Source organism: Vanellus vanellus, assembly GCF_965231255.1.
Source record: "Vanellus vanellus genome assembly, chromosome: 4".
In the NCBI taxonomy this organism is placed as follows: Eukaryota; Metazoa; Chordata; class Aves; order Charadriiformes; family Charadriidae; genus Vanellus; species Vanellus vanellus.
In genome coordinates, this window is record NC_138909.1 from 35,714,334 (window position 1) to 35,727,945 (window position 13,612).

General features: G+C 40.6%; 1 protein-coding gene across 1 annotated transcript in view; it reads right to left on the reverse strand.

The window, feature by feature from the left end:
• Positions 1 to 13,612, reverse strand: part of GATB (glutamyl-tRNA amidotransferase subunit B) — a gene marked incomplete at its 5' end in the record, with an annotated part of 42,076 nt that overhangs the window by 13,472 nt on the left and 14,992 nt on the right. The window contains 6 exons of the mRNA XM_082483063.1: positions 2,524 to 2,713; positions 4,843 to 4,887; positions 5,259 to 5,343; positions 6,361 to 6,474; positions 9,787 to 9,909; positions 10,889 to 11,087. Of these exons, the coding sequence (XP_082339189.1) occupies positions 2,524 to 2,713; positions 4,843 to 4,887; positions 5,259 to 5,343; positions 6,361 to 6,474; positions 9,787 to 9,909; positions 10,889 to 11,087 (756 nt within the window). The remainder of the gene's footprint in view (positions 1 to 2,523; positions 2,714 to 4,842; positions 4,888 to 5,258; positions 5,344 to 6,360; positions 6,475 to 9,786; positions 9,910 to 10,888; positions 11,088 to 13,612) is intronic.

Here is a 13,612-nt window from a genome sequence, read left to right on the forward strand (position 1 = left end):
GTTTTATTATAACTTATGGTCCATAATGTTTTCTCTAACAAGTTAGCGCAGAACGGAGATTTTTGCATTTTAGAGTCATCCCTCTACCACTGCCATTTATTTAATGAGCACTCCTGGGCGCTCTAACCTGAAAGAAGGCTCATTAGATTTGTGCATCTGGCCCTATCAGCAATCTTCTGCAACTCCTGATGTAAGCTTAACACAGCAATGGACATACCGTTTTCAGATGAATTAAGGTTAACTAGTCTCCCAGTGAACAGGCAAGCAACTTTTATGGAGTGTATACATGCTGACACTCTAATGCGCAATAAAAGACGACCCACAATGAGGAATGCATTCACTTCATGCATTCAAATGGATGCATTATCTCACTACGAGCTGAATCCCAAATTTCAGCTTGGAGCTCATTAATTATCTTATACGTTGCAAAAAGGAAAAAAGTTAAAAGGGAAAAAGCAAAGGCAATAGTGGATTTCAGAAAACAGCTGGAAAGAAAGGGCAGTTGATGAGACAAATATATAGAGCTAGTTGAGAGAGATGACGGAACCACACAGCAGAAGCCATCAATACCAGCAAAACTGCAACATGCAAGAAGTGGGTTGATGCCAAGTGAAAGGAGTGAGTGTACTGGGTCTGGCTGGGACGGAGTTCATTTTAAGAGGGTGCTGTGTTTTGGTTTTGTGACTAAAGCAGTGCTGACAAGACACCAGTGTTTTGGCTACTGCTGAGCAGTACTTTCTCTTTTTCCCCACTCGGCCCCTCACACTGAGTAGGCAGAGGGTGGGCACAAAGTTGGGCAGGGACAAAACCTGAACAGCTAACCCAAACTGACCAAGGGGACAGTCCATGCCATATAACGCTCTGGTCAACAAGGAAAACTGAGGGAAGAGGATTTTGGGGGAGGTAGTCTTTGTCATTGGTCGGAGACTGGCTGGGCATAAGTCTACTTGTGGGGGCGGTAAGTGATTGCATTTGCATTGCTTTTGGGTTTTTCCCTTCCTCGTTCCTTCACTTATTTAAGTTACTTTATCTCAAACTACAAGTTTTCTTGCTTTTGCTCTTCAAATTCTTTTCCCTGTCACACTGGGGGGAAAAATGAGCAAGCAGCTGTGGTGCTTAACAGCCGTCCAGGGTCAACCTACCACAGAAGGGGAGAAGAAAAAAAGTCAGAAAAAGGGGTTTAGGAGCTATCTGCCCATCTGAGCTCTGTTTAATACGTGAGAAATATGTTGATGTGAAAAAAATGCATGCATGGACAGGAATACTGACTGCAAAACCACATTTTGCAGCTTATACAATGAAATAGAAAGGTTAAGGACTACTGACACCTCTTGATGCTACCACTGCAGCCTCATGACTTTGATGAGGCTTACGACTCAACTTCCCACCAAACAGTAAAAGACCTGCAACTCACTAAAATGGCACACCAGCACAAAAGCAGTTTTCCTAACAGCTTTCTTCAAAAGAATGAACCATTTTTTTCCTCTAGAACCAGCTTCTTAAGCAAGTGTATTAAATTACAGACACAAAGGAGGAATATTAGGTAGTTAAGTTAGGTGCGCTGCTCTCCCTCCATTTTTAGTCAAAGGAAAGGAACCCCTCCAGAGGACAATTTAAAGTACTTATGGTTCTGCTCTGAATCTTACTTTAAATAATTCTTTTTCCTTCTGTCTCCACTAATCACAGAGGTAACCAAAGCAGGACACTGTCCTAGCTTAGCTGGCTATGTGAAATGTCTCATCTTGTGTCAGGCTTTGAGTTATCATTACACAGTGTTATCATTAGCAAACAGCGATGATGCAGTTTGTATTTAAGAAGCTCAAAGTCTTTTAGAACAATTTTGGAAGTTACCAGATTTTTCTGTCACTTCCTTATTTGTATCTGTATTTGTCACATCCATTTCTTTCTCATCCCCTCTTCTGAACCAATCCCTGTTAAACTGTATTGTGAGGTCAAAGTTGATGTTGCACAGCCATTTTGTGTATTTACCTAAGAATAAGTCTGTCTGTGTGTTTTGTTTTTTTTTTTTCCCCAGAATAATGTGGGAGCCAGAGATCAATGGGCATGTGAAGCTGAAAGATTTAAACTTTGGGTTTTGCTTCCGCAGTTAGGAAAATGTGCCTATTAATTTGTTAAATACTGACAATGTGCACAGCCTTGTACCAGACCCACAGACAAGAAGAGCAGGCACTTGCAGACAAGCATTTGTCAGCAGGAAGTTGTTACCTTTGTTGCAGTCAGTCACGGGTGTATCCATGTGTAGACAGACAAGATCAATATTAAGTAATAGTTATTTGATTGCACCTTATATGAGAAACACTTCTAGGCGCACTGTGTATGGTTTCTTTTCCCCATCATTCTATGTATATGGCTCCAAGGTACAAAGTATGCATTGGACATATTTCCAACTAAAAAACATCCATGAGAACTGACAGCTGGTTAATATGACATTTGTAAATCTTTCAAAAACTGTGCAACTTTGTAGTTTCTAGGCTTATTTTAGCACTTGATCAATAGACCTACCAATAACGCGAAGCTGTGTTCAGGAAGAATCCCGTATCGTTCAACAAGCTTTGCTCTCTTCACACTGGGGAGGTCAGGAAGTCTCTCATGAATCCAATCAATATTTACCACTTGCTGATCGTTCATATTAGCTGGCAAAGATTTTGCATCGTACAGAATCAAAGGAGGAAGGTTTGGCTCTGGCATAAACCTAGTAAAAAGGAAAAAAACCTCCTTTATAATTATTTTCAGTCAGAAGATAAACAACAAGGAATAAAATTTCTATCAAAAGTTTATACTTGCCTGGAAGTTGTATTACTATTTCAACTAAACAAAGTATTAAAAATTCATGACTTGGTATATCACTGTTAAGTAGTAAGAGATCAGCCCCTGAACTGCTGCAAAGCCTCTGTTCTCTGTCTTTGAGTATTTGCCACTGATTGTCAAAGAGTCGATGATAGGAAGGGGGTAATTAACACTTCTGCACCCAAAATAATAATTAAAAAACCCAATAAAACCCAATAAGAATAGATGTGGAAACAACCCACTCCTTTGGGCATCAAGCACAAATTGTGGATCTGGACAAAACCAGGAGTGGACTGGCAGGGAAAAACCCAGATTAACAGCCAATTGCCAGGAGTGATCCGGGTCGGTTGTAACCTTTTCCAGACAAACTTCAAAAATCTTGGTGAAATCTCATGCTGTGCTAAAAGTGAAGTTACTGTGCTCAGCAGGGTGCCATCACAGAACAAAAGGATCCCTTAAAGAGAAGGCCAATTCAAACCACTTGAGTAACTGCAATTGAAGCAGAAACCTCACTCTTACATGATCAAATGAGGGGTTCAAAAAAAATATCAGAATAAAGGACATTGGGCACGCTCTACATTTAATATAATAATTTCTATTTCAAATCTGCCTAAACATAGATTTTAAGTTTCATGTATAATGTGCAGCTGTAAGTTACAAAAAGTCCAAAAACCACAGTTCAATACTGATCATAATCTTAGTAATAATCTTTCTGGTCTTTATTTGAAATATATCTTAGACTCGCCAGTTTTGCCTAGGTTTTCATGAATTTGCTTTTGCCTTTGTTCCAATTAGTCTTGTTAAATAAGCCTCATGCCACCCCTTCCCATAATAAGGAATTTACAAAATGATCACTGCCTTTTCTGCTGCATTTCTACAAATAATAATTGAAAGAACAGATTTAACTTTAAAGTTTTTTACTGTTTTCAAAACTGTTTTGTTTTGTGTTGGTTTGGTTTGTGGTTTTAACCTTAATGAAATAAACAACAACAAAATCAATGTTTTCAAAATCCTTGCTCTGTTCTAGTAAGATCAGTGGTAGAATACACATAGATCTAACAGGAATACAGATATGGCAAAGCTAAGAGGCTCTGAAAGTTCTCCTGCAGAACTGTAATTCTCCAGCTGGGAAGTGAACTCTGGGAGTAACAGGAAGACTGTCCCTGGCATGCAAAGCTAGGGAACTACTGGGAGGATCAGCGCTAAGATGGCCCTAACGAGGGGAGGAAGCAGGCATGCACAGAGCAGCAGAAAGGGTGCCAAGAGCAATCAGCAGTCTTCCCCATCCCATCCAGACACTGCTGTGACTACCTCCCATGTTAGGGCACTAAGCAGCTGTGCTGCTGCTGCTTTGCAGCGTTGTCTCAGCACTTGTTCCCAGCAGCGCTGCTTCCCAACAGGACCCGTGCCTTGTTCCCTGGCCCTCTGGCCAAACCCTTCTTGGGTGGCTGTTTAGGGTTTGATGGCTGTCATCTCACACTGGTGGAAGGCAAGAAGTACTTAGCAAGGTAACATCTTCATTAGGTCTACAAAGATTTTATGGTAGAAGCCTGCCTATGCATGCTGCCACCTTTCAATAGTAGTTAGGCTTTTCAAACAGTGGTTGTGATCTGTGATCACAGAATTTAAGCATGGAGAGGCATGGCCTGCTATCTGAAAATCATTTCCCTTAGTATTTTCTTAAAGTTGGAGCAACGCTTAACGCACAATATTATTACATTTTATGTCTGGAATTCTTAAGAATACATGTGTCCTGGCCACAAAGTAAAACTTCAACTCATCCACATTGAGCTAAGGTACTCCGGCTTAGTTTTTGGGAAAGGTCTATGGGTTTTAGCAGAGATGAGACAGTTCTAGATCTAAACTGCTCAGACTAGCACCAATTTTGACAGGTCTCCTTCCCTTCCACTGGAAGGTAAACTTCCAATACATACTCACTACGCTGGCTAACTTTATATGCTCTGACTATACTTAAGAAAGGAAATAAGTTTTCAGTGCTTGGAATGTTAACTTTATTTAAAAAAAAAAATATACCGATAATCCTGTTTTCCTTCTTTGTCTCTCATTGGTACAGTGCACCTAAAATAAAAACAAAACAAGTAAGATGTGGTAAGTAGTACACCACAGAATTAGTTTTATAGCAAAAATACAAAACAAAAACTTTGCCTCACGAAGATCAGGAGAGTGCCTTAAGGCCACTTCAGAGAACGCATGTATGTAAGAGGGCAGTCATTTTCACACGGACACTGCTCGATATAGCACACAATCTGGTGTGAAAAAGCCTCGACTTTAAGAATATATTGCTGCCTGTGAGGAGACTATGCTTGTGAACATTAGCTTTAGAAGGCAGAAGTTGAGCAATACTACATTACCTCTCCTGACCATGTCACTAGGTATGCCTGGCACTCTAAAGCTGCTATTCCTGATGTTCCTCCAAAATAAAAACTCACCCAAGCTTGGCATCAAAGGCTCTTGTTTCATTCAGGATTGTTCCTCCATTTTCAAGCTCTTCAATTTGCCTCTGTATTTCATAGTCTGACAGAAATAAAAGAAAAATAAGGTTGTTATACTGTACTATTAGCTTTTGTACACTTCACTGTTTCATTTTTCACTGCTATGCAATAACGGAATAGTTTGTTGGTTTAACCTTAATGAAATAAACAGCAGCAGTTACAGGCAGACTTATCAGTCACTGTCTCTTTCTCCAGCACTGTTTTTCTTTGCCCGTTTTCCTCATCTTCCTTCATTCCCCTTAAATAGAAAACATCTTCTCCCAGGCACTACAGCCAAGCCATACATTCCTAGTGACCATCCTTAATAGGATGAGTTTTCTTTTGGAGATGTAATAATCATCCTTTCTTGCTCAAACCCAAGCTGCATCTGAACTTCTTACCATCTACTGTACTCAGTGGAAAGCAATCATCTACATTGGAGGACACAGCTACTGCTAACATATTTCAGTACTAAACATGCTAGGCATTGAATCATCTGCTTTATTCTTCTTGCAGGCAGAGGGTTACCCCTGCAAGAACACTGCAGACTAACATGGCTGCTATCCCCACAGTACCCCATACTAAGATTTATTCTGTCAGGGAGCAGCAAGAGCAGGGCTGCTCCACAAGGGGGGACATGCCAGGAGCAGAGGGTGACCACAGCACAGGCAGAGCCCTCACTCTCTGGTGCAGTCCCACTGGTCTGAACAACATGGGCAGAAGCACATGCTATTAACAGGCTCCACTGACAGTCACGGTGAGGGGCAGGAGGTAAGACCAGAGGCAGGACTGAGAACAAGACTACAGAACAGGTCCAAGGTCCATAAGGAAACAGGACTGAAAACTGGCACACCTGTGATGTACCTGGGGCAGTCTGGATGCCCCAGCCTGAGCTTAAATGGAACGTCTGGACCCATGGGCAAGGTGCATGCATGGGACACTCAGATGAAGCTAGTCAGGGCATTTAAGGCCAATTACTGCACTCAGGAGCCTGACCTATTCTGTGTCAGACCACATAAAATATCTACAATGCTCTTGTAATGAAGTAGCCATCATTTACCTACTGCTTTTGCAAGGAATCGTATGCTATTGATATTCTTCACTTCAGTCCTCACTCCATAAGGCTCTCCGGGGTGATGTACAGAAACGTTGGCATCCACTCTCAGCTGACCCTCTGTGAAAGGAAACTTCATCAACAGAATAGTCTGCCCTGTAAACTAGAGTAAAAACCTTAACATGCAGTTTATTAATGCATGACATGTGCAGAGCATTAATAGCAGACTTCCATATGTTTAGAAAGGAGTAACAATCACCTCATCATAGCATTCTGTTGTGATTCTATCTCAAGACTCTGCCTCCAATCATTCAAAATTTTCTGAGAATACTACTTTTTAAAAAACCTACTGCTCATAGCTCCTCTCAGAGAAAATTGCATCATGCAGTGCAGCACAGATCCTCTAAGCCATATAGTGAAAAAAGCTTCTGATTCATAGCTCTTAAATAAAGGGCAGAATTAGACAAGCAATTTAAAGTGGTGGATTCTGAGCTTCCATTCCTCTAAAAACAGCATAAAAATACATTTTGGAATTACAATTTGATGGATATATACTACCCTAGCATAGAACATAAGAACTTACAGTTACGTTGAACAGATTTACTAAGGTGTTCTTGGAAATTTACAGCTCAAGGACAAAATGTGAGTAGTAGTGGATTTTTTTGTAATTTTTTTCCTCTCCTTCAAGAAACTGCAGTCTTCCCCCTGCCCCAAATTTCCCTGGTTGCCAAAAACTTAAACTGAATACAAAGTTATATATGAAAGCATCCTGCACTTTTAGTCCAAAATGGAATAATGTCCTTAGAGATCTTTAATGACTCAAGCACAAGTAACTCGTAATTGTATCTTTCCAAGTTTTGTCCCTCTAAAGACATCTTCTGAGAAGAAAAGGCTTGCCACAGTTATTCAACTGGTGGGAATAAACAAACAGGAGAGATTGTACTCACAAGAAACATCATTTTTCCCATATTGCACAGTGAACATCTGTAGCCTTCCTCTCTGGTTTGTTTAAGGTTTTTTTTTTTTTTATAATTTTAAATACAGATAAAAAGAAACAAACACTTACTGTTTAGATACAGTAGCATTATCAAAGAGAGCAAAAAATAGCTCAAAGTTAAACCTGTGAAGACATCTACAGCTTCAGAATCCATTCCGGTCAATAGATGTAAATTGACTAGAGAGGCCTTGGTACACTTTGTAAAAGTAGGCTGGATGATAGCACACTAATTTCCTCTGTCTTCATAGAGTCTTGCCAGACATGCAAATGAAGGACAAAGGTGCTGGAATAACCCAACATCTCTTTCAAGAGAAGTGTTTTGCATGTGGTCCCTCTTTGGGGTGAAATGAATACTTGTTCCAAAAGAGGAATAGTCTTGTCCTGCCCTTGCTTCATTTTGAGACATGACCTGCTTCTATTTGGATGTAGGTGTCAATATGAAAAGACAATGAAGTTAATCAGGCATAAAGGAATGGAGAGCCAGGCCCCAAAGTTCTTAAAAAAAAACAAAAAAAAAAACAAAAAAAAAACCAAAAAAACAACACACAAAAACTTTTTTCCTTTATGCCCACTTTAAGCCCAGCTTCTTTTCCTTTCACTTTGCAATGAAAAGTGAAAAAGATGCAAAGTTGCATCTTTTCAACTGTTTCTTGTTAATGAAATAACACCTGATACAACCAAGCACTTGTCTTCACTGAACACACAAGTAGAAAGAAGGTAAAATATGAAAATGTAAAGCCCTTATTTGAAAGAAAGTAATTATAATGCAGCAAAACCACAGTAGAAAGCTCCTAAAACCACCACTTTGAAAAAGTATCCAAATATTTTTAAAGCCAACCATACTGGAGCAAAAAATATTCCCAACACTGGAATTCTCCTCTCAAGTCAGAAATCTCACTGCGATAAAAGACATCATAATGCAATTCCAATGACTATCTTAGGACTAAATTCGGTAGTGATAAATGATGGTATATATGTACGTCCACAAAGGCCTCTGAAGAAGCATGCAAACTGGCTGCTTAATATTAACAACTGTGTCCCATTTGACATGTGTAACACTGGTGTAAGAAAAAATTCAGAGACATATATAATGTCTAGCAATTATCATTTCCCTCTACATTAAGTTAGATTTGCATCACTAGCGAGAATCCCATTTATTGTGTGATACATGGACCACTCTCAGTTCTTTAGGAGACGCATCCACTTAAACTATGGACTGAATTTGTTGCCGGAACAGCGAGGCCAACCGTCACAGGCAAAAATATAGCTTACATTGTGAACACTAATAGGTAGCTTATAATTGGGTGTATGGATGGAGAAGATGAATGCCCAAAACTGTACTTTTAAACTCTGAAGCAGAAGCCTGCTATTTGCTAGCTGTAACCATGGGCTGGTTGTAAATTTTGATTACATTAGGACTGAGTAAAAATAGCATGACCCGAATCCTCCAACGAATAGACATGAGACAGAATCACCAGTTTGGAGGCTGATCACACGCTGTGCTGCACATCACCTATTGGGAAAATTGGAGTCTTAGGGTTCCAGAAAGAAAAGCTGGTGCCAAAAGCAGGGGTTCCCAAAATTGGAAGTGGTCTTACAAAGATATTAGTGATCCTGGCTAGAGAGATCCTGGAGGTGGGGGAGCAGCCCGAAGATCAGGGAAATGCACAGAGAGAAATCCGAGGGAATGTCTAGGGTCCCTGGCCTCTACCACCTGAGACTGGTAGCTGCAAGCCTGCTGCACAGCACAAACCAACACAATTTTCTGGCTCGCCTCCCCAGACCAGCAGCGATCTCCCTAGTGGGAAGAGAAATTGAGACCTACTGAACATAATGCTGGAGGGGAGGGAGAGACAGAGTGAGAATGTGAAATGATCAAGTAGGGTAAAGCCACAGTCTCGCCAGTTCTTAAATTAAACCCAGCACCCATGTCTGCTATGCACTGTTGTTTACTCCATCTCACCCATGACATCAGCACAAGTTTACTGCCTACACCCATTTTATGACTAGCTGAGACCTGACACACAAGGTGGTCCACGCTCCCACTACTTTGTCCCATAACTTCCATATTCTGCAACTAATCCTTACTACAGATCTTCTGTGCTGCAGCACTGTGGCAAGCAAGGTAAGAACAGAGAGGGAGAAACACCACAAGAACCCTGGGGACACTCCTTCCTGCCTAGGTTTATTCTGTAAAATTATTGTGTGAAGCAATATAAAATCTAGCACTGCAAATCTCTGCAGAGGGAGGCAGGCCCATAAGGACACCTGACGCATGGCAGACATTAGGACAGGCTCTGAGGAATGTAAAAACAACAGCTAGGTAAGGCTATGTGTTATAAGCAACCACAGAGCAAAATAACCAGAAGCTGAAAAACTCCTGCAAATGCAGAGAATTACGGTTAACAAGGGAACAGCCCTTCCCCTTTCTGTACCTGCCATGACTGCCTGGCTGCTCCCAAGCGTTTGAAGAATGAGCTGAAGCTCTCTGACTGCTGCAGCTGCTTCTTCCCCACAGCACATATCAGGCTCCATGACAACCTCCATGAGGCCAACTCCTATCAGGGAAAGAGACAGGAGATTTTCAACAATAGCTTTTGATCTTGGCATATTAGAGTGCAACTGGCTAAACACATGAAAGCACTTGGGCTTTTTCAACAAAAAATAAACACCCATGTATTATTTAGTAACCGTCACTATGGGCCTAGCTGTGGATTGCTATAAAAACTTTTCCTCCTATTTTTTTAAAGGAACAAACAAACCGGAGACAATGCCATACCCTTTCATGACATGCAGATCAGCAGGACAGATTCCTCTTCTGCCTTTCTCTAGGAGATCTCCCATTTAAAGCCAATCCAATTCCAGATTCAAATTTATTTGCCTTAAATTAATTTTGGAACAGATAGAACTGTAAACAGATGTAGTCTAGTTTTTAGTTTCAGGATCCAGCTTTCAAAGCATATGAGCAGCCACAGCCCTTAACTTCAATGGACACCAAAGCACTGTGTCCCAGTTAGGCTAGGCCATCCAGTTTGCTGCCCATGTTGTGTGCTAATTTGGTTCATTCCGCTTACAATTTCAAAGTTTAAAGAGAAAAATCTGCATTTTTTCAAAGCTAATAATTAAAAGAAATGTACGACTCATGCACTGACAAATTCCAACAGCTGCTCCTTCTATACACAAAGTTGATTCACTAAGTCTGTGATTTTTTTTTTTTTGAAACACATGCAGTGGCAAGAGCTTAAATAACTGAGTGACTGTATATGAATGACACATACAGTTTTGAGCAAACTGGAGCCAACAGATTTCTAACTTGCTATTGTCAATTGCCATCAACAAACAGCAATGGAAAAGGTCCGTTGGCCATTAAAAAACTCAAGTATTCCCCTGCTTCAAGTGTAATGGTCATTTTGACAAATTCTTATGTTCAAGGAGAGAGTATCAGGCTGTTTTTATTTTTCATGGGTTCCGTGTCACCTTTAAAAATGCATCTTACACAGAAAGGAGAAGAAAAATAAGAAAATAATCCAAGCCTACCAGCCCTATTCAAGTCAACGAGAGTCTGGCTCCTTGTGTCATCATGGAGACTCTTTCCACTGTCTTGCTCCAACTGAATTTGTTTAATCCTCACGGTTTTGGTCACCATCTGGCTCATTTTGTTGTCTATGCAGAGATTGTATGACAGACTTCCATTCACCGCAATAGGAACTCTTTGCTGAGTGATCTGATAGCCAGCCTGTCAACAAAATTAGCTTTATACTCAAATAAAACATTCGCTTTTCAGAAAGCAACAGCATGGCCAAGTGCAATTATTACAGACTAAGAACAAAACCAAAAATGCAACATCTTCCATAGTGAAGAAAACACACACATGTAAATTCAGAAGTTATTTTCCTTAGCTGGAAAGCTAGAAGATGAGTCTAGAATTCGACATAACTGTGAGAAGCTGGAGGTCTGGATAAAATAAGAGCATTCCTCAATCCAGGCAAGTGTAAGATACTATACTAATGCAGAAATAATCAATAATCAACTGCACAACCACTTGCCAAGGATGACATAAATTTCACTGATACTGCCTTGGGGCAGGAAATGGACTAGAAGAGGTTCTTCCACACCTGTGGTTCTGTGATCATGTTAAATCTTGTCTGAAGCCAGTTACCGTACCTCCATCCCCAAGCTGGCACTATCACTCATCCTCCCATCAGGCTGAATATCCCTCTCTGCAGGTTCAGAAATTTACTCATTAGAGAGGAGGAGAGGGAGAGGGAAGGGGAGTGGGGAGGGGAGTGGAAATCAAGAAAACGAGAAAGCTCGATTTCATTAATGTAGCAGTTTAAAAGATAGACACTACAACCCCACATACAGCACATAGCTGAGAAATGCCACCTTATGCCTGGGACTCCACTCAAAGGTGAAACTGACAGCCAGAAAAGGGGCTGCCAGTGTGTCCTGGTTCCTCTGTTGCTGGCTGAGGCCAAACCACGACACAGTGACAAGGTATTGGAACAACTGCAATGACGTAAAAATATAGAAGTGAATCAACTACTCTGTTGAGATACGGTCCTCATCTCTTCCCCCTTTCCTAGCCTGCTCATGCCCCCAGTGGTGAGAATTAAAAAAAAAAAAGCCTGCCAGATTTTAATGAATTGGGAGGAGTATTCACATATTTTGCAGGGAAGATGAGCTTACTCTAAAATGTAGAGATGGTGACAGTGCATTGGAATGGAGAACAGCGGTCTGGCCCTGTGAACAGCTCAATTTATATATGCAGTGAAGTGCATGACCTTCTAGCCATATTCACTATAAGAAAAATAAAATAAATGACTTTTTGCAGCCTATGCTAATCACACAGCTCTTCCCATCTCCTAAAACTCCTCATTAAAATGATTTTTTTGAAGCCTGAAATAGTGAGTGACAATAAATAACAAGAATCCCATCTCCCATCCAAAGCCCCATTTTCAGGAGTAACAATAATCCTATTGTCAAACGACCCTACGAGCTGGATTTATTTTATCTGTTCTATACAGCTCATTAGCCTAAACTCTGCATCTTATTACAGGGTTCCTGACTAGACTGTTTCACTCTGAAATGCAGGTCGGGCAGTTTATTGTCAGTGCTTAAACTGCAGAAGTCAGCCAGTAGAAAGCCAGAATTACATGTTTCAAGCTAATAAAGTGTGTCAGCATCGCCTTGACCAAATTTCCATGCTTATCTGACCAGAGGCTCCCGTAACTCATGTCTTCAGACAATGGCAGCCCACTTGGTGCTCTACACACCACCTTGCACCCCACTCTTCTCCTCTGAACACACAGATGCAGTTTCTTTCCTATAAGAACGTTCTTCCATGCAGTTTCTATGCAGTAAACTGAGCAGCAGACATCACAAGAGTATGAGAGATCGTTTTCAGTTTAACAGCAGAAGCACCAAAGGTGCCTTGCAAACAAGTCTGTGATGGTTTTGGTGTTTATGATGCATAAAGGAGTTTTGAAGTCATGTTTATTTTCTGCTATTTCACTTTCCTCTCCTTCGGGTCTAGAAATGGGCTTTAAGGTAGTTTTACAAATAAACCCACCCCACATATTGGCAATTCAAACTGGTAAGTTTGCATTTCACATTCCCAGTAGCTCACTACAGAGCCCCCAACTAAAGGGCCTCTTAATGGCTCACAAATGTTAGCAAAGTTATCCCCAGAAACCAAATCAGTAATTATATCAACTTCACAGAAGAGGCAGAAGTTCCCAACCTAGAAGAAAACAAAACAGAAATCTCTCCTGAGATCCAGGTCTCCAGTGGACAACTATAACATAATTCTCTAAGGTGGGAAGCAATTCTATTTTAATATGTTTTGTGTAACTTCAGAATACTTCCAATGCCTGAACAAAAGAGCAGGAGAGAAAGTAGTTTGGTTAATAGTACAGCACCTCTACACATTAATTTGGGAGATGAGAAATCTCCTCTGCTTCTCTGGATGTCTGGGACACCTCACCTAAAGAGAAGATAAGCTAACACGCCTGATCTGTCTCAGATAAAACAGGAACAGATTTTTTTCTTTCAATGCAGTAATCAGATCTTCACCCCCAAATCAGAGAAAGTAAAACTAGTATCCTCCCTTTGACAGGGTAGTATTAAACTGAACATTCAGTACAAATAAGCTGACAGAAAAAAAAAAAAAAAAGTTTTAAATTAGAAACATTTAATTTCATTAAAATAGAAAAAAGGCTCAAAAACTGCTGCATCCTATTGCAATGACAGAAGTCAGGT